Consider the following 19,485-nt stretch of genomic DNA (forward strand, 5'->3'; position numbering starts at 1 on the left):
GCAAGATCCTGACAATGGCATGAGCCAGATTTCATATGTGCCATGGCCCTTTTTGGCACTTGGTGAAGCCTATGGATTTTCTTAGCTTAATGTTTTCTTAAATACATAAATCATTTGGGAAAAAAAGTTCAATCAAATACACAGGCTTACAATGATGTATTAGTTTCCTATTGCTGCTATAACAAATTACTATAAATTTAGTGGATTAAAATAGCACAAGTTTATTCTCTTATAGTTCTGAGATCAAAAGTTAAAATTGGTTGGCAGGACTACATTTCCTCTGGAAGTTCTGGGGAGAATCTGTTTCCTGGCCTTTTCCAGCTCCTACAGGCTACCTAAATCCCTTGGGTCATGACCTGCATCACCCCAATCTCAGCTTCCTTCATCATACCCTCCCCTGACTCCCTGCTTCCTCCCTCCTTCCCCTACAAGGACCCCTGTGAATGCATTAGACCCCTGTGGATAATCCAAGATAATCTCCCTAACTCAAGGTCTTTACTTTAATCGTATTTGCAAAATTCTTTTTGTCGTGTTAGGCTCTGGGGTTCACAGGTTTTAGGGATTAAGATACAGACATCTTTGTAGGGGGGCATTATTCTGCCTGTCATAAGAGAAAACCAATTCCACTGAAATATAGTTATCAAAATATTAAGAACGAGTTTTCAATCTAGTAACATTTATGCTTCTTTACTGATACATTAAATAATACCATTAGTAAAGAGTCTGATTACCACCATAATTTTAAAGTAATGATGAATGTAAGGAGTACTTTTTAAAATATAGTTGAATATGGACACCATACCTTTATTTTATTCATCTTTAAGGGGTGCTGAGGATCAAACCCAGGGCCTCACACATGCGAGACGAGTGTTCTACTGCTGAGCCTCAGCCCCAGCCCAAGAGTATTTTAATATAACTGCAAAGACTTTAATTAATATGAAAACAACTACATTTTCTATCATTGAAAGAAATTTTAGATTTTCAAGTAGACATTAATGAAAATAAATATGCACTTTTTGGATCCAACTTTATAGGTCCTCTGAATTCTCTCCAAGGACCCATGTTTGAGAATTCCTGGCCAAAGGCATTTGGAATATGAAGATATTTGCATTTCCTGAAGGGCCGGCGCACTCTAAAAGGTAAGAGGCCAGGGGAGGGTTCCACATACTCTGACCTGCTGGGGCCCTCCTCCCTGAAACCATACACACACCAGTGAGCCATGAGGGCTGCCAGGTTCCCTAGGGTGCCAGCACCCAGTCTTGTATGTCATATGCAGCACTGTGCTGGCTTCTCCCACAGTTCCAAGGTGTAATAGCATCCCTGGGGCTTGGGATATGGTTCAAGTAGTAGCGCGCTTGCCTGGCATGTGTGAGGCTCTGGGTTCGATCTTCAGCATCACATAAAAATAAAATAAAGATATTGTGTCCACCTAAAGCTAAAAAAGAAATATTAAAAAGAGAGAGAGAGAGAGAGAGAGAGAGAGAGAGAGAGAGAGAGAGAGAGAGAGAGAGAGAGCATCCCCGTTATCTAAGAGGAAAGCTGAGGTTCAGGCCGATAAAGTAACTCACTCAAGGTCCCTGGGTTGGTAAATGGGGTCCTTCCATCCCACCACTGAGCACAAGGGAGGAGGGTGGAGGTGAACCCACCTCCCTTTTCTTTCATCCTCCTAAATTACCCTCGGGGCGGGGGTGGGGGGTTGTTGATTTCTCTCCTATAAATAAGGAAGCCAACCAGAGGGCTGTTGTCCCAGCATTACAAAGTAGTAAGAGGTGTGGGAACCAAAAGAAAAAGCCTGTCACTTTCCCTACTGTTGCTGCTGCTGCTGAAAACACGGGAAGCTCCTCCAGACCTTTCTCCCAAGCCCCAGGGGAAGCAGCCAGCTTGGAATGAGCTCAGCACAGCTTCTGGGGGGTGGGGGTCTCAGAGAATAGGGCAAGTTGGGAGCTGCAGAGGCAAGAAGGGACAGAGTCGGGAGCAGATCTGTGTGTCTGAGGTCAGGGAGAGCCACCCTCAGAGGGCAGGGGCTGCGGGCTGGGTCTTACCTTGTTCTCACAGTGGATCTTGGCCCCAGAGTTTACCAGGATCTGGAGGATTCGCAAGTGACCAAACCAGGCAGACAGGAGAAGCGCGTTCATCCCAAACTGGGGGAAAGGACAGAGAGGTAAGGAGAATGAGGAGGCGTGGCCATGCCAACTGGGGCCCTGCATCTACGTGGCCAAACCGTACAACCATAAGGACTGTAAGTGCCATTCAGTTACAGAGAGCATCAAGCTTTAGGAACTTAAAGACCAGGAAGTTTTTTGGGATTATTTTGCTAGATCAAATCTAAAAATGAAACAGCTACCATCTACTCTCATCATTGTTCTATAAGGAAGAACCATTTTTTAAAAATATGAAAGGAGCCAACCTCAGAATATATTCATTATAATCCAGAGTCATGAAAAGCATATGATTTTGTCCTTATTGTCTGACCTGATGGCTTGTGAAGACCTCACCTGGGACTGAGCCTGAGAATCACTGTTGAAATCTCTCTAGAACATCCTCCAGTTTTGTGTGCAGCACTACCTGCCTCACAAGACAGCCACACACGGTCAGACACCGCTGTCAGACACTCCAAGCCCTGTCCTGCAGTTGGCACTCTGGCCCCTTTCACCCCGTGGTCCCTCTAAGCAGCTGGAAATATGTTGATCACCCATTTGAGGGCTGCTTTAACTCCACTTCTGAGTGCTCCAGGGTCATCTCCAGGGACCTCAGCCATGTTAGGGGCCCTGCATGGTCAGGACAGTCTTGACCACATCACTTCTGGGTCTTCTCTTGGAAATGGGGCCAGGGTTGTGGGGAGGGGAGATGTTGCTGCCACACCCCATCCTCAGCTAGTAATCAAGTCCCCCTCATGGTGGGACCTGGGACCAGAGAGAAGCCAGAAAGGAAAGAAGTATTTCCAGATGCCCAACTACCTGTGAGGCTGAGACAGGAGGACTGCAAGCTCAAGGCCAGCCTCAGCAAGTTAGCAAGAACCTGTCTCAAAATAAAAATAAAAAGGGCTAGGGAATGTAACTCAGTGGTAGAATACGTGCCTAGCATGCACAAGGCCCTGGGTTTGCTCTCTAGCACTGAAAAAACAAAAACAAAAAACAGTGTTTCCATGAACAACTAAATCTCTGCAGGCAAATTTATGATCTTTTTAGAAAATTTAAATTTATATTCATTCTCTCTCCTCACACCCGATCCACCGCCACCACCAATACGAGGGATTGAACCCAGGGCTTTGCACAGCGCGCTACCACTGAGTTACACCCCCATGCCTAAATTTAGGTTCTTGAATGTATTCTTAGGAAATGTCATTATCAGATTCAGCTGGATCCTCAAACCTGTAGAGCTAATTTTGCAGATGTTAGCCTTCAGTGCTTTCTTTTTCTCAACAATGGTGCTTCCTGTTCATTTTCTCAGTAAGACCATTAGTCTCTATGCGAGTCATTGGTTAAAGTGTTAGCCAGGGCGGGGCTGTGTCCTGCCATGACAGACCTTCTTCCTGGTGACTTTTATTGGCCTTTACCAACACCCAATTATCTGTTCTATAGCCCACAGCTCTCCCTGTCCTCATAAGGGACTGAGAAAGGCTCTTAGAACTGAAAGGCCCTTGACAATGGAGAGCTCTTTATCACTGTGCAAGGGAAAAATAGATCGATGTGGTTTCACTAAGCCCTGAAGCTGGCTCCCCACCGAGCACCTGCGTATCAGTGACAATCTGAGCAACTACAACTGGCTTACAGAGACCCAGAGAGATCCTGGGATCTCTGCCCTAGCTTGAGACAGACAAGACACACAGACACGCCTCCGAGAGGGACCCCTACCGCGTCCTCATCATCCACAGCAGCCTTGTGTTCCAGGAGCAGCTGCACAGCCTGCTCATGACCTGCACCCGCAGCCCAGTGCAGGGCCACCCTGCCCACCTGCAGGAGGGAGAGGAAACTTATCACTGTCCCCTCCATACCTGCCCCACCAGGAAAACTGGTCTGCAGGCTGAAAGGGCCTTTTGCTGGCTCTGGTGACCATCTGGCTGAGGACCCAGCCCCACTTTAGCCCCACTGTCCCTGACAGCAGAAGGCAAAATAAACACAGTAAGACACAATGACTGCGTGCTTCTGTCTCCACCTAAAAGTCTCCACAGCTTCTCACTGCTCTTGGGACAGACTCCTAACCCTAGGGCCTACAGGATTGTGAGTGGCCTGGCAATGTACATCACTGCTTCCTCAAAAATGCCAAACAACTTCCCACCGCTAGACCTTTGTTCCTGCTAGCTGAACTTGAATTATTCCCCAAATCCCCAAGGCCTCCATCCCGAGTGCCTGGGGTTCTTCCCTCAGAATGGGGCTGAAAGGGACTAACTGCCGACCTCATCCTCAGACTACCCTGCAGGTTCATCATGGGCTGTGGCCTCAGCATATCTGAGCTGGCTAAGGGTGGCCAGTTTCCCACCCAGAGTCTGCTCCTGCCTTCTGCAGCACTGTCCTCTCAGTTTATGAGGGGACAATGAAAGGAAACACTGTGTGATCTCAGACAAGTCACATCTCCTCCCTGGGGGACAGGCTGTTCTTTCCTTCCTTCTTCCCATGCTCTTCCCTCTGCCTGGACATTGCCCCTCCTCACCTGACTCCTGGAAGCTTGCCCTGACCCCTCTAGGTGGGCAAACCCCCTCTGACCCTTCTCCCAGTGCTCTCAGGACAGCTTTTCACAGTGGGAAAGGACTTCAAGATGCTTTGCTTAGTGTCTGTCCTCTCCACCAGTCCATTGGCTCCACCAGGGCAAGAACCATGTCTGTCATGGGTTCTGCTCTGTCCGTAGTGTTGAGAGCCACAGCCAAAGGGGCCCCAGCAACATGATTGGCTCACAGCGGCCCCAGCAACATCTAGCTGATTTGCTCCTCTGCAGTGATGCTCATTGGGCTGTTTCCCTGCCCTTTCAGACCACGGAGCTGCTCATTGGGGGACTTTTTGGCTCCGCCCACACGACCCAGCCAATCGGCCTCAAGAGCAGGAGGATTGTGGGAGGTGGGGAGGCTTGTAGTTTTGAGAGAGGCTTGTGGGAAGCCGGTGGTGGCAGTTGGGCTCTGAGGGTTTTTCCTAAGGAGCTGTTTTGTTTGGCATGTGTGGTTCTAAAAATAAAGTTCTAAAAATAAAGTTAGTTTCTTTTGACAAGTGGCTCCTGAATTGTGTCCAGCCAGACTGCGGCACCGGCACCGTAGCACCTAGCACAGGGCTGAGCAGAGTACGCCTTAATAAATAACTCAATCCCTACCACTCCAGAGTCTCAGAGACCTCGAGAGAATGCAGACCCTGTACCTCCCACCAAATTAGCACATGCAAAGCGTCTGTCTCCAGCTCAATGTACTGTTCCCCTGTGTGATGCTGTCACCTTGTGGGAGCCCATTACTTACGTGATTTCTGGCCCGGATGTTAACCCTCCTCCCCATCAGCTCCTTCATCTTCCCAATGTTGTTCTTTTGGGCGGCCTCATGGAGCTGCCTCTCCAGGGGAAGCACTGAGGGGAGAAAGTGATGTGGGTTGAGCGGAAGGGTCTCCCATATTTTTTAAGGGCTGCTCTTGGCCAGGTACAGTGGCACATGCCTGTAATCCCAGTGACTCAGGAGGCTGAGGCAAGAGGATTGCAAGTTAAAAGCCAGCCCCAGCAACTTAGTGAGGCCCTAAGCAACTCAATGTCTCAAAATGAAAAAGATCGGGGATGTGGCTCAGTGGTAAAGTGCTCCTTGGTTCTCCCAGTACCCAGAAAGGGGGGGAAAAAAGAGCTTCTCTTGGGGAAGGGGAATGGAATTCATTCCCAGTGGAGTCAGTAGCTCCAGTCTGCACAGCTCAGTCTGGTGCAGAAGGCAGCCAGAATTCCCTGTGTCAGCCTTAGGTGAGGCTGGAGGCTCATTGCTCCACTTCTACACCTTCACCTCCTGGTTCCACTCCTCATCCCCAGATCCCAGTCCTTCCACTTCTGCACTCTGAGGCCCACCCTGCTTTGCCTCCTCTGTGGTTTATTTTCTCCACTGTCACCCTGATAGCTATGTCCTTATATCAGAGTCTCAGACTGCTGGGAACTCAGAGCTGCCCCTGCCAACCTGTCACAAGCATTGGGGGGATCAGTGCCACAGAGCAAGTTAGCATCTGAGGTTGGAGAACACAAGGCTGGTGACATGGTCTGGGGCTCACCTCACCTAACCCCCAGTACTGCAGTCATCCTGACTGCTCTCAACTGTGAGACTCTGGTCTCCTTGGCTAGACCAGAAGCTTTTGGGGACCCTGATCTAGCTCATCCTGATCTAGCCACAGCTCTCAGCAGACCCAAAGCTGGACACAGGAGAAATCTACAAAGCTCTGCTTCTATGAATCAGACTAATGAATGCCTGACCCTACTCTAGAAGGGCTCAGATCCACCATAACAGAGGACAAATATTTTCTAGACCTTTGCACAGTCACTCCAGGGCAAGTAATTTTGTGTTTATGTTGTTGCCAAACCCACATCCCACATGTTTGGTCCAGTGTGAATGTTTGGATCCAGCCCTGGTTTATCCAGGGACAAGTGGTCATTCTCTTGACAGGGAAGGTTAGGATGCACTGAAGTGACAGGCCCGCCATGGAGTTGCCTTTCCAGATAAATTCCACAGCCTTCCAGATGTTGAAGAAAGTCTTGGGTTCTCTAGGTCCTCATGGAGATAACTTGTAGGTCCCATAATTTCTGCCTTAGGACCATTACATGGCCCTGGGTTCAACTCTGGAGGAACCATTTCTAGCTGTTGTGACTTAATCACCTGGTGCCTCAGTTTCCTCATTTGCAAAATGGGGACATGAAGTCTCTTCTGCAAAGTTCATATAATGATTAAAAATATATCTTGGGCTGGGGTTGTAGCTCAGCAGTAGTGCACTTGCCTGGCATGTGTAAGGCACTGGGTTCAATTCTCAGCACCACATACAAATAAATAAAGATATTGTGTATCCATCTCCAACTAAAAACAAAAATTTTTTTAAAATTACCATCTTTACCACTATGTACCCAAACCACCATCACCATCATCATTACCACTATTCCTCCAAAGCAAAGAGTCAGGGAATATTTTCTGTTGGCCAAAGACCTGGAGATGCCTCCTTCACTTAGGGGCCCCTGAGTCAGTGAAGCCCAACCAAGGAAAGGACTCCCTATTTACCTCCTGGCATCATTTCTTTCCATATGTTATTTTACATATTTATATTATCTACTTGCTCCTCTGTGTGTGTGTGTGTGTGTGTGTGTGTGTGTGTGTGCATGTACTGGGGATTGAATCCTGGGCGCTTTACCACTATATATCTATCTAGCTCTTTTTTACTTACTTTTTTTTTAACTTTTTTTTTTTTTTTTTAGTTTTAGGAGGACACAATTCTTTATTTTTTATTTTTATGTGGTGCTGAGGATCGAACCTAGTGCCTCATGCATGCAAGGCGAGCACTCTACCGCTGAGCCACACCCCAGCCCCTTTTACTTACTTTTTAAAAAATTTATATTTTCAGTTGTAGGTGAACATAATACCTTTATTTTATCTATTTATTTTTATGTGGTGCTGAGGACTGAACCCAGTGCCTTACATGTGTTAGCAAGTGCTCCACCACTGAGCCACAACCCATCCCTCTTTTTTAAAATATTTATTTATTTATTTATTTTAGGTGTAGATGGACACAACACAATGCCTTTATTTTTATGTGGTGCTGAGGATCCAACCCAGGTCCCGCCCACACTAAGTAAGCCCTCTACCACTGAGCCACAATCCTAGCTCCCCATCCCTCTTTTTTATTTATTTATTTTTTTTATTTTAAGACAGGGTCTCACTAAGTCACCAGGCCAGCTTATTCCTTTTAACATAAGCTCATGACAAGAGAGATTTTTGTCTGATTTGTTGATATCTATAGTTCCAAATTTGTGCCCTGGCACAGATCTATTAAATAAATGTGTGAGACACAACTCATTCAATTTCCTGGAGTTGGAAGGTTGGCCTTTAGACTGTAGGATGTGCCCCAACTGAAATTCACTAGTCCCCTAGAAAAGTGAAATATAAGCTCAGGTTAACAGCAGGAAAGAAGCTCCAAGGGAAATGCAGCTTCACCCCAATACTTTAGAGGAGGGTATTTGAGAGAAATGCCACCTTCCAAGTGTGGTCTCCACCGAAGGCTCCATTCTTCCCTGTCCCAAAGGGTCTGCCTTCCCTGCCTTCCCTGAAAACGTGAGGAGACCTTCTCAACATAGCATAACAGGCTTTAGAAGAATCTTTCTCAGATCCTAAGAATCTTCAACACATACTGTCCTGCACTTACTTTCTTACTTTTCTTTATTTCTTTTTTCTTTTCTTTTCTTTTTTCTTTTTTTTTTTTTTGTACTGGAGATGGAACCCAGGAACACTCTATCACTGAGCCACATCCCCAGCTCTTTTAATTTTTTTATTTTGAGACAGGGTCTTACTAAATTGCTGAGGCTGGTTTTGAACTTGCAATCCTCCTGCTTCAGTCTCCCAAGACCCTAGGATTACCGGTGTGCATCACCGTGCCCGGCTGCACTTTTCTTTCCTCAACTTTTTGCCTGAAAACCACCATGACCCAGGTTCAGAGGAGCTGGCATTTCAGGTGTGAGCCAGCTGAGGGTGGGTTCCAGGCCCTACTATGCCACTTTCCAGCAGCACAATCCTGGGCTAGTCAAGTCCCTTTACAGGTCTCAGTTTCCTCAGTTGTAAAATTAGGGGACAGAAGAATCTATTCAGGTTCTTTCCAGTTTCTATACCCACTATCCTAGCTGAAGCTCAGGGGAGTGGCCTGGTTTGTATTGACAAATAACCAAGAGTCCCAATGGGGAACAAGCAGACACTCTATACAGTGACCAGAGAAGCTCAACTGACAATGAAAGCAAGTTCTGTCTATCTCTTCCATTCACCTCGCCTCATGTACCCTCCTTCCAGCCACAGCAAATGCACACTATGCTCTCTGCCCACTGAGCCTTTCCCCATGCTCTGTCCTGCACCCAGAATCCCTCTCACATACTCCATTGTTACCCATGCTTTGAATGTGAGACTCACTTGAGTTGAGGCCAGCTCCAGTGAGCTCTGCCCCAAGCAGAACCCCCTTGACACTTTGAAGAAGCCCACTACTCCCAACACCATCCCTCAGCCGAGTGGATAGTTTGCTCCATCATATTGAACACCAGTGAGCTGTACTATGAGGATTTAATGAGGAGCCCTTGAGTTCAGGTATCAGGGCTCAGCCAAGGGCTGCAGGATTGAGGCTTCACAGTGCAGATACTGGTGTAATCCCCTCCCCTCTCCCAGGTAGCTCAGCCAAAGCTACCCCCAGGTTAGCTGGTGCCTCAGGAATATGACTACCCCACCTAGGAGTCCTGGCACTGGGCACACTTCTGGAGGAAGTCTCTGGGGTGCCCTCATCCAGCTTGGAGCTGGCCCCAGCTCCTCTCCTCTGGGTTTCAGCTTCCCCATTTGATATGGTCTCCATTCCCCATCCAACCCCAACATTCTGAGAAAGCTGGGATCGCCAGCATTTCTACCAATTAATGGCCATGTGACCTTGCACAACTTACTTAATGGTCCTGTGCCTCAGCTATCTCATCTGCAAAATGGAGATAACAATAGGTCCTACCTGTGCGGCAGCAGTGAAGATTAAACGTCATGCCTGACCTGCCTCAAGGCCCGGCACACAAAGCCAGTTCTCAGTAAGGATCTCTATTACCTTTATTCTGTCTAGCTAATGTCTCCTTGGCCACAGCTTCTAATTGGCCAGATGGGTGGCGCCCCCAAGTCCCAGAGGCGCGGCCAATGCCCCCTTGGCCAGCTGTGCGTTCTGCTTGGAGCCATAAAGAAGCCCAAGACGGAGGTGGCCAGGCAGACCGCGTCAACCTTTCCCTTGGCCGCCCTACGCGAATGTCCGGGTCCTGTCGGTCCAGGCCCGCCGGAGTCTCCCCTCCCGCAGCGCAGCCGACTCACAGCCGTGGGTCTCCCAAGCCAGCTCCTCCTCCATCCCGCCGCCCCGCAGCGTTGTGCGCGGGTGCCAGAGCACGAGGCGCGCGTTCGCCGGCGCAGAGCCTGGGGCGGATGCAGAGCCCGGGATGGGAGCGGCGCCTCCCGATCCTGCGCCCCTGCTACTGCTCCTGGCTGCTGCAGCAGGCGTCTGGTTACTCCCCCTCCTGCTTCCTCACCCTGCCCTCCGCCGGCGCCCTTCCTACCCGAATCAAGCCGGACAGGGCACGCTGGGCTCCTCAACAGTCCACCTGGGCGTGTCTGCCCCTGAGAGTTCGCCCCTCTCAAGGCCTCTGGCGGGCATCTCCCACGCCTTTGTCTGATGGCCCCCAGGATTAGAAAGTCAGACCCCTAAAGACTGGAGCAGGCATTTAAGGAACAGAAACCCCAACAAAGCCTGTGAGTCTGTGAAAACATGATCAGATTCATTTGTGATCAGAAAAATACAGGTTACAATGACAATGAGGTGTAACACCAATCGACTGGTAAAAGTGAGAAAGCTGGATATGCCAATGTCAGTGGGAATGTAGAGCTTTTCCAGCTGTCGCACTGCTGGTGGACTAGCCCGAGGCTGTCATTCTGGAACACAGTCTGGCAGTAATGAGGGAAATTCACAGTGAACTATTACTATGACCCTAAAATCTAATTCTTACATACAGAGCCTCCAAATTCCCTTTCAAGCCCCTAAACGGACACGTGGAAGAATGTTAGTTGCTGGATCACCAGGAGTTGGAGGCAGCCTAAATTGCTCGACATTGGGAGAGTGGATGGGTAAAATGTGGCACTATGCAGCCTTAGAAGCAAGGGGCCAGGGCCTGCCTGTAATCTCAGCAACTCAGGAGACTGAGGCAGGGGATAGCAAGTTCCAAGCCAGCCTTGGTAACTTGGGGAAACCTGTCTCAAATTTTTAAAAATGAAAAGGGTCAGAGATGTAGCTCAATGGGATTTCACCCCTGGATTCAATCCCTAGTACTCCTGCCCCCCCACACACCCAAAAGCAGCAAGGGACCAGGTATGTTCATGGCAACATGGATGTAAACACCTACTGCTGGATGGAAAAATACCTGTAACACAACAGTAATAAAAATATTGAGTTTTAGCTGGGTGTGGTAGCCCACACCTGTCATCCCAGTGACCTGGAAGTCTGAGACAGGGGGACCACAAGTTTGAGGCCAGCCTCGGCAATTTAGATAGGCTCTAAGCAACTTAGTGAGACCTGACCTCAAAATTTAAAAATTAAAAGGGCTGGGAATGTAACTCAGGGGTAAAGCACCCCTGGGTTCAATCCCAGGAACCAAAATATATATATATTAAATATCTAAAGAGTCAGGCACAGTGGTGCATGCATGTAATCTCAACTATTTGGGAGACTGAGGCAGGAGGATCACAAGTTTGAGGCCAGCTTCATCAATTTAGTGAGACCCTCAGCAATTTAGGGAGACCCTGTCTCAAAATAAAAAATAAAAGAGCTGGGTATGTAGCTTAGTGGTAGATTGCCCTGAGTTCAATCCCCAGAACCAAAAAAAAAAAAAAAGTACATGCCAAAACTTAAATTTTCAAAGACATACACAAACAAAAAGATACACATTAAACACATCAGAAGAGATTATATTTCAGATCAGTGGGGTGCCAGCTGCCATCCTTGATGTCTGTTCCCCTACATCTGCAGAGAAAAGAGGCTGCAACTTTATCACCCTCCTGTAGCCACTGCTACCTGGGTACTATCCATAGTCCTCCTAGCTTTCTCTGTGGAACCTGGAGATGAGACCCAAGAGAATGTAAATGAGCACTGGAAAGACCTACAGGGATGAGGCCTCTCACCAGGCACAGGCCTGCTCATTCTCCCCAGAGCAGCTGCCCTGGCCCAGGCTGAACCACACACACCTATTGCTTCTAGATCAGCCTAGAAGGCCCTATAGGCTTTCCCTAGTAGGCTTCTCCACCTCTGCTCTCAGGGCTCCTGCTCTGTAGCTTGGTAATGATGTATATCATTTCAAAGATGTTGGGGTTCGGGGGCACTGGGAATTGAACCCAGGGCTTCACCTTCTGGGCAAGCACTCTACCCCTTAGCTATATATCAAGCACTTTTTTTTTTTCTTTTTGATACAGGATATCACTAAGTTGCCCAGGCTGACCTCAAACTCAATTTTCTTGCCTCAGCTTCCGAGTAGCTGGGATTATGGGCTTGCATTTACCCTCTGACCCAACAATCTCACTTCTAAGTACAGATGTCAGAGACACCCTGGTAAACACATCAAATACTACAAGCACATTGCTATTTGTTGTAACTCTACTGTAGTGACAACAGACCGGAAACAGGGCAAATGTCCATCCGCAAAGAGACAGGTTGAATAAGCCACACAATGGAGAGTTCTGAGGCTATAAAAAGGATAGAGGATGATCCTGACTATTGCTGGAGATCTCTGCAGTGGGTTGTATGAATAATATCCAGAACAGGCAAATCCAAAAAAGTCAATGAATGGTTGCCTAGCCATTCTAGGGGCGGGAGTGGGAAGGGAAGACTACCTGAGGGGGTGGCTAATGGTTACATAACTCCGCAATACTAAAAATCTCTGAATTGCACACTTATGTGGGTGAGTTGTATGACATGTGAATTATGTCAGTAAAGCCACTACCAAAAAAAATTCACAAAGCAAAAAGATTGTGTATGGTATGCTACTGTAAAGAAAGGCAGAATATAGGATTGATTCAAACAGTATAAAGGCAAGCCACAAAAACAGTTATATGTCAATCAAGGGAGAAAATGACTTTGAGATTGTGGGTTTGGGATTTGTTATAGCAATTGTGAATGAAGCTGGGAAGAGAGTGATTAAAGGAATTGGGGATCAGAGGAGTCACTAGCCAGTCCTTCTAAGAAACCAAGTATGTACAGCTGCTGAAATGGACCCACAGGGAGGCTCACGGGGAGGTCTTGGGGATTGTTTCCACCACAGAGCCAATGTCTCTGGATCAGTCAGCATCTGTGGTGGCCTGGGGCCACTGCTGGTCAGCAGCCTCCTCAACTGGGAATAAAAATTGGATATGGAATGAAAGAGAATAAGAACAAGATGGAAGCCACTAGTCATCTCTCCATCCATCACCACAGCCTTCCGAGACTCCTTTGAAACGGGTAGATAAGATGTCATGTAAAACAAAATTAACATTTAAAAGCATCTGAAAAGTAAAACAAAACATATAAACAATGTTTGTTGAGTTGATAGCATAACTACACAGTGAAGTGACTTTAAAACAATATTGTGACTTGATGCTCCTAGTAGGATGTAGCCAAATGATAAGAAAATTTGTTATTTATTTATTTTGCAGTGCTAGGGATTGAACCCAGGGCCTCACACATGCTAAGCAAGCACTCTACCACAGACCCACATCCCTAGTCCCAAGAAAAACTTTAAAAAATATATTTTCTAGAATTATCTTGTTGATTATTATATCAGAATTGTTATTCTGAGGCTGTTTGGAGCATGAATGAGAATTCTGTTGAAGTCACAGGAAAGTGGGATTTCCAACATAGGAGAAAGAAAACATAGATGTCATTTGATGATGTTCAATCAAATCCCGTTGTCTTGTCTTGAGTTTGAGTTGATACTTACGATGTGTATTATGGTTTGGACTTTAGGTGCCCCCACCCCACCCAAAACTCATGTTTGAGACAATGCAAGAAAGTTTAAGAGGTGGAATGATTGGGTTATAATAGTCTTAACCTAAGCAGTGCATTGACTCCCCTGATGGGATTAACTGGGGTGGTGACTATAGGCAGGTAGTGGCTGGAGGAGGTAGGTTATTGGGGATGTGACTTTGGGGTATATATTTTATCCCTGGCCTGCCAAGTCTCTCTCTGCTTCTTGATGACCATGTTCTGAGCTGCTTTCCTCCTCCACATGCTTCCATGACGATGTTCTGCCTTATCTCAGGTATACAGCAATGGAATCAGCCATTTATGGACTGTGACCTCTGAAACTATGAGCCCCAAATAAACTCTTCCCCCTTAAACATTGTTTTTGTCAGGTCTTTTGGTCCAGTACCAAAAAATCTGACTAAAACAATGTTTTATCAAAAAACAAAAAAATGGACAAACATATCCTAGCTTGATCTGATGAATGGCCCTAGAAATAAGACAATGACCAGTAAGGAACAGCAATGCCTGGATTTCCATCTCTAAATACCACTTCCATTAAAAGGACCCAAGACTCCCTGGAAACATGGATGCTTCTAGGGCTGGTGCCAGAAATATGGTGGCTGGTGCCAGGAACTTACCAGATCAAGCTGGAGTGTTTTGGCATGTCAACAGTAGGTTGAAGCCAAAGGTAACACAATCTGAGTATCAATAAGGAAAATAACATCAGTGGATAAAACATAGATCCTACTTTACAATGATAATAAAACAAAATACCACAGTGATCACTTCATACAATGCTTGGAAGTCATCTCATGATTTGGAAAATTGGTAACTAAAAGGAAAAACTACAAAAGGAAGGAATGCTTTCCAACAGGAACTGTACCTTAATCAAATAATTGATAGGGGGAGTTTCACGTTTGATAAGTATGCCAGTCAATAAACAGAGAAAGTACAACAGAAGTAGAACACCATCAATTTTTAAAAGCTGGCTTAATAAATATAATAGAGAATATAATTAATGGCTGCTGAATGTCATACAAAGGGGGACAAGATGCTGTGCACCTCGTGATAGAAATACATACCACTTCTAAGAAAGAAGCCTTACCAAGACTCTCTTTTTATCAGTCTGCCAATTTATAGAAAATACAGGAGTCAGGAGAACATGATGATGACACCATGGGGAAGGGATTGGCAAAGCCTAGATTTCAAGAATCTCTACAGGACAAATGGCCCAGTATCTTCAACAAATAAATTATGTGTGTGTCTGTGGGAAGCCGTTCTCTCTGACTGGGTGTGAGGCGTTCCGGCCAGCTGTGTCAGAACTTATCCCCACCCTTTTCAGGTTCGAGAGCCCATCCGTGTGGGGGGTGTGACTGACCATTGACCCTGAAACCAATCACTGACCCTGACCTTGGAATGCTGTCCCCCTCGACCTTCATTGGATGGAATTTTCCCCTGAATTTCTTGTTCCCCAATAAAAGGCCACTCTCTGGCATGCCCTCCCTCTCTCCTGCTGGTCTCTTGGGTAAACCTCGATACCCCACCAGGTGGCTCGAGGCAGGAGCCAGGAAGGGCCATCTCTGACCTGGTCAAGAAAAAGGTAAATTGAGTTTATGTGTCTTTATTTTGATCTCACTCGTTAACTTCTATGCTTAGGACCTCTAATATGAAGCTAGCGTGCTGGTGGTGCGGCAGGTGTGTGTGTGTGTGTGTGTGTGTGTGTGTGTGTGTGTGTGTGTGTGAGAGAGAGAGAGAGAGAGAGAGAGAGAGAAGGAGAGAGAGAAAGAGAGAAAAAAATTTTAATTCTTTTTTTTTTAATTGTAGATAGACATGATACCTTTATTTTATTTACATATTTTTATGTGGTGCTGAGGATCAAACCCAGTGCCTAACATATGCTATTCGAGAGCTCTACCACTAAGCCACAACCCCAGCCCTGGAGAGGAAATTTATAGATTAAGAGAATCAAGAGACAAATTAGAGGACCTTAAATGAAATGAATAAGCCAAGCACAGAACCACAAATATTGCACATTCTTACTTATATGTGGAAGCAAAAAAGTTGATCTCAAAGAAGTAGAGGATGAACCAGGCAGGGTGGTATACACCTGCAATCCCAGTTACTCCAGAGGCTGAAGATTCAAAGCCAGCCTCAGTAACTTAAGAAGACCTTCAGCAACTTAGCTCAAAATAAAAAGGACTTGTAGCTCAGGGGTAAAGCACCCGTGGGTTCAACCTCTGATATTAAAAAAAAAAAAAAAAAAAAGGAAGAGGAGGAGGAAGAGAAAAATAGAGTAGTGATTACCAGAAGCTGGGAAGATGTGAGACAGAGGGATAACTAACAAGTACAGGAATGCAGTTGGATAGAAGGAATAACTATGGTTGACAATAACTAATTGAATATTTTGAAATAGCTAGCAGAGAGAATTTGAATGGTTCAAACACAAATAATAAATGTCTGAGGTGATGCATATGTCAATGACCCTGATATGATTATTACATATTATATTAATGTGTTGAAATATTACAGTGTATCTCAAAAAATGCATACACTTACAATGTGTCAATTAAATTCCCATGTAATTTTGCTAGCTATTGCCAAATTTCTCTCCATAGGATCCATTCTATTTTTCATTCCCATCACCAGCACATGAGAGTGCCTCTTTCCCCCAGCCTCTCTAACAGAACATACTGCAGTCAAGCTTAGATTACTGCCAAAAAGAAAGGTAATTCATAATTTTAATTTGCATTTCTATCATTACAAACAGTTGTTTATTTTTTTGTGTGTTTAAAAGTCACTTTCATTTTTTTACGAAAACAATGTGTTCTTATCTTTAGTTCATTTTCTTTATACTTATTAATCCTTTTTTTTTTTTTGTACTGAGGATTGATCCCAGGGGTACTCTACCAGTGAGCTACATCCCCAGCCCTTTTTTATTTTGTTAAGGTTTTGCTAATTCCCCCAGGCTAGCCTTGAAATTTTAGTCATCTGCCTTAGCCTCTCAAGTAGCTGAGATTAGAGGCCTGCACCACTGTGCTTGGCTATGCTCACTAGCCTTTTTCAAACAAAAGAGCACATACACACACACACACACACACACACACACACATGAAATATTGTCTAGTCTTATGCCAACACTTGGGAGCCAGAAATTGCATGGGTCTCCTTTCTGCTTAGTGTAAGGTGAGGCCTAGAGTGCTAGGGAAGGGAGGGGCTGCAGAAGGTTCTGACTGAGAGGCACTGGGTGCAGCCAGTGGGAGAAGCAGCTGAGTTGAGAAGGCTGTGTGGTTGTGGTGGGAGGGAGAAAGCCCCTGTGGTGACTGACTTCTTACTTTCTGCCTCTGCTCTTATTTCTAGTCCAGGGCTAGGAAATCTGAGCTTCAGTCCAGGTTTGCATTGCTCAGAGGGATGACTCTGGAGAAGTCTCTCCTCTCTCCTAAGAAAATAGGATCCCAAGGTCAAGGCCAGCCCCAGCAACTTAGCCAGACCCTATCTCAAAATAAAAAATTAAAAGTGTTAGGGTTGTGGGGCTGGGGATGTGGCTCAAGCGGTAGCGCGCTCGCCTAGCATGCGTGCTGCTCGAGTTCAATCCTCAGCACCACATACAAACAAAGATGTTGTGTCCGCCAAAAACTAAATAATAAATATTAAAATTCTCTCTCTCTCTCTTTAAAAAAATAAAATAAAATAAAATAAAAATAAAAGTGTTGGGGTTGTAGCTGAGCGGTAAAGTGCTCTGGGTTCAATCCCAGTACTGGGGCAAGGAGGGGAGGTTATATGTGATAAATAATGTCAAAGGAAGAAACTATTAACTAAAAGGAGATAGGGCCAAATATTTTTCTAGCCCTTGGGCACTTCCTTCACTCAAAGACTTCAGAAATTGGACTTGGTGGGAGTGAAACCAACGCCTGGCTCGGAGCAGCCGCTGCTGAGGTCTCTGGCCAATGTCGCTTCCAACCACCTACAAGGATGGGGAATATCTTTGCAAACCTCTTCAAGGGCCTTTTTGGCAAAAAAGAAATGTGCATCCTCATGGTGGGCCTGGATGCTGCAGGGAAGACTATGATTCTCTACAAACTGAAGCTGGGTGAAATTGTGACCACTATTCCCACCATAGGTTTTAATGTGGAGACCGTTGAGTACAAGAATATCAGCTTCACTGTGTGGGACGTGGGTGGCCAAGACAAGATCCGGCCACTATGGCGCCACTACTTCCAGAACACCCAAGGCTTGATCTTTGTGGTGGACAGCAATGACAGAGAGCGTGTGAATGGGGCCCGCGAGGAGCTCATGAGGGTGCTGCTGAGGATGAGCTGCGGGACGCTGTCCTCCTGGTGTTTGCCAATAAGCAGAACCTCCCAAACGCCAAGAACGCAGCTGAAATCACAGACAAACTGGGGCTGCACTCGCTACGTCACAGGAACTGGTACATTCAGGCCACTTGTGCCACCAGCAGGGATGGGCTCTATGAAGGACTGGACTGGCTGTCCAATCAGCTCCGGAACCAGAAGTGAACCAGAACCCCGCCACCCCCTCACTTTCTCCTCTCCGCCCTCGCTTTCCTCACAAGTGGCAAACGTGCGACTCTGTGGTCCTGAGTGCCAGAAGGTGTCTCCATGGGTTGGTCAGTGTGCATCGCACCGTGCTGTACATGTGCAGATGCAGCCTGCAGCCAGGTTTTTATTTAATGTAAATAGTTTCTGTTTCCACTGAGGCAGTTTCTGGTACTCCTATGCAATATTACTCAGCTTTTTTATTGTAAAAAGAGAATCAACTCACTGTCAGTACTGAGAAGGGATTTAGGCATGTGGGCATCTGGCCTCCAGGAGCTCCTGGGCTGTAGATTGGTGTTGGGATCCATTTGGTGGTTGGTTTTTAACCCAAACTCAGTGCATTTTTAAAAATGGTTAAAAATACAAGATAAGGAGAACACTTGAACACACAGAAGGGAGACTATGCCTATTGTACAGCCTGAATGCTAGTCCATCGGATCAGCTGTTACCCTGTGGGAACACAAAGACGGTGACACAAACTGCCATCCACTGCATGGTCCCAGTAGAGACCCCGAGACTCACCTGTCTTTGGGTCACTTGCATTCCATAGCGTTGTGCTTGTACTTGTGCTCACACAGTCACCTGGGGGCGGGCTGGGAGAGCCATTGCAGGGGACACGGCCCAGATGCGCCCTTTGTTGGCGTGTGGCCAGAGCAGTAGCCCATGTTCCCAGCACCCACTCACTCTTGCACCTGCTCAGCCCGCTGGCAGGAGGTCTGGGTCTCACCAGCATGAGTGCGTGCAAGCTGGGAGGGTTGGTCCACTCCAGACCCACAGGTCCCGGAGCACCCCCATCTCCATGTGTGAAGTAGCCTCCTCCCTCAGCCTGCAAGGGTCCGATTTGCCATCGAAAAAGACGACCTCTACTTTTTTCTTTTGTAATTTGATAAACACGGAAGAAGCTGGAGCTGTTAAATTTATCTTGGGGAAACCTCAGAACTGGTTTATTTGGTGTCGTGGAACCTCTTAATGCTTTCAATACACAATTAGTAATCAACTGTTTTGTATACTTGTTTTCAGTTTTCATTTTGACAAGCACTGTAATTATAGCTATTAGAATAAAGTCTCTTATTGAACAACAGCAGAGGAGGTAGAGAGGGATGTTGGGAGGGGAGGGGAGGGGAGGGGGGATAGTAGGGGATAGGAAAGGTAGCAGAATACAACAGTCACTAATATGCCATTATGTAAAAATGTGAGTATGTAACAGAAGTGAGTCTGTATTATGTATTTGGGGAGTTCAACTCCCAATT

At 46.4% G+C, this 19,485-nt stretch overlaps 1 protein-coding gene and 1 pseudogene across 19 annotated transcripts in view; one reads left to right on the forward strand and one right to left on the reverse strand.

Moving 5' to 3' along the window:
• Ankdd1a (ankyrin repeat and death domain containing 1A) overlaps positions 1 to 19,485 on the reverse strand; it is a 67,114-nt gene that overhangs the window by 22,711 nt on the left and 24,918 nt on the right. For 11 of the 19 annotated variants that reach the window (XM_078049476.1, XM_078049479.1, XM_078049480.1 and 8 more), the window contains 3 exons: positions 5,438 to 5,541; positions 3,855 to 3,953; positions 2,043 to 2,141 (listed from right to left, as the gene is read on the reverse strand). In XM_078049476.1, coding sequence (XP_077905602.1) covers positions 2,043 to 2,141; positions 3,855 to 3,953; positions 5,438 to 5,541 — 302 coding nt within the window. The other 8 variants (XM_078049483.1, XM_040274446.2, XM_078049486.1 and 5 more) reach the window with 7 other exon arrangements.
• LOC101964426 (ADP-ribosylation factor 1 pseudogene) lies at positions 17,578 to 18,247 on the forward strand (annotated as a pseudogene).

The sequence above is a fragment of the Ictidomys tridecemlineatus genome, chromosome 5, assembly GCF_052094955.1.
Source record: "Ictidomys tridecemlineatus isolate mIctTri1 chromosome 5, mIctTri1.hap1, whole genome shotgun sequence".
In the NCBI taxonomy this organism is placed as follows: Eukaryota; Metazoa; Chordata; class Mammalia; order Rodentia; family Sciuridae; genus Ictidomys; species Ictidomys tridecemlineatus.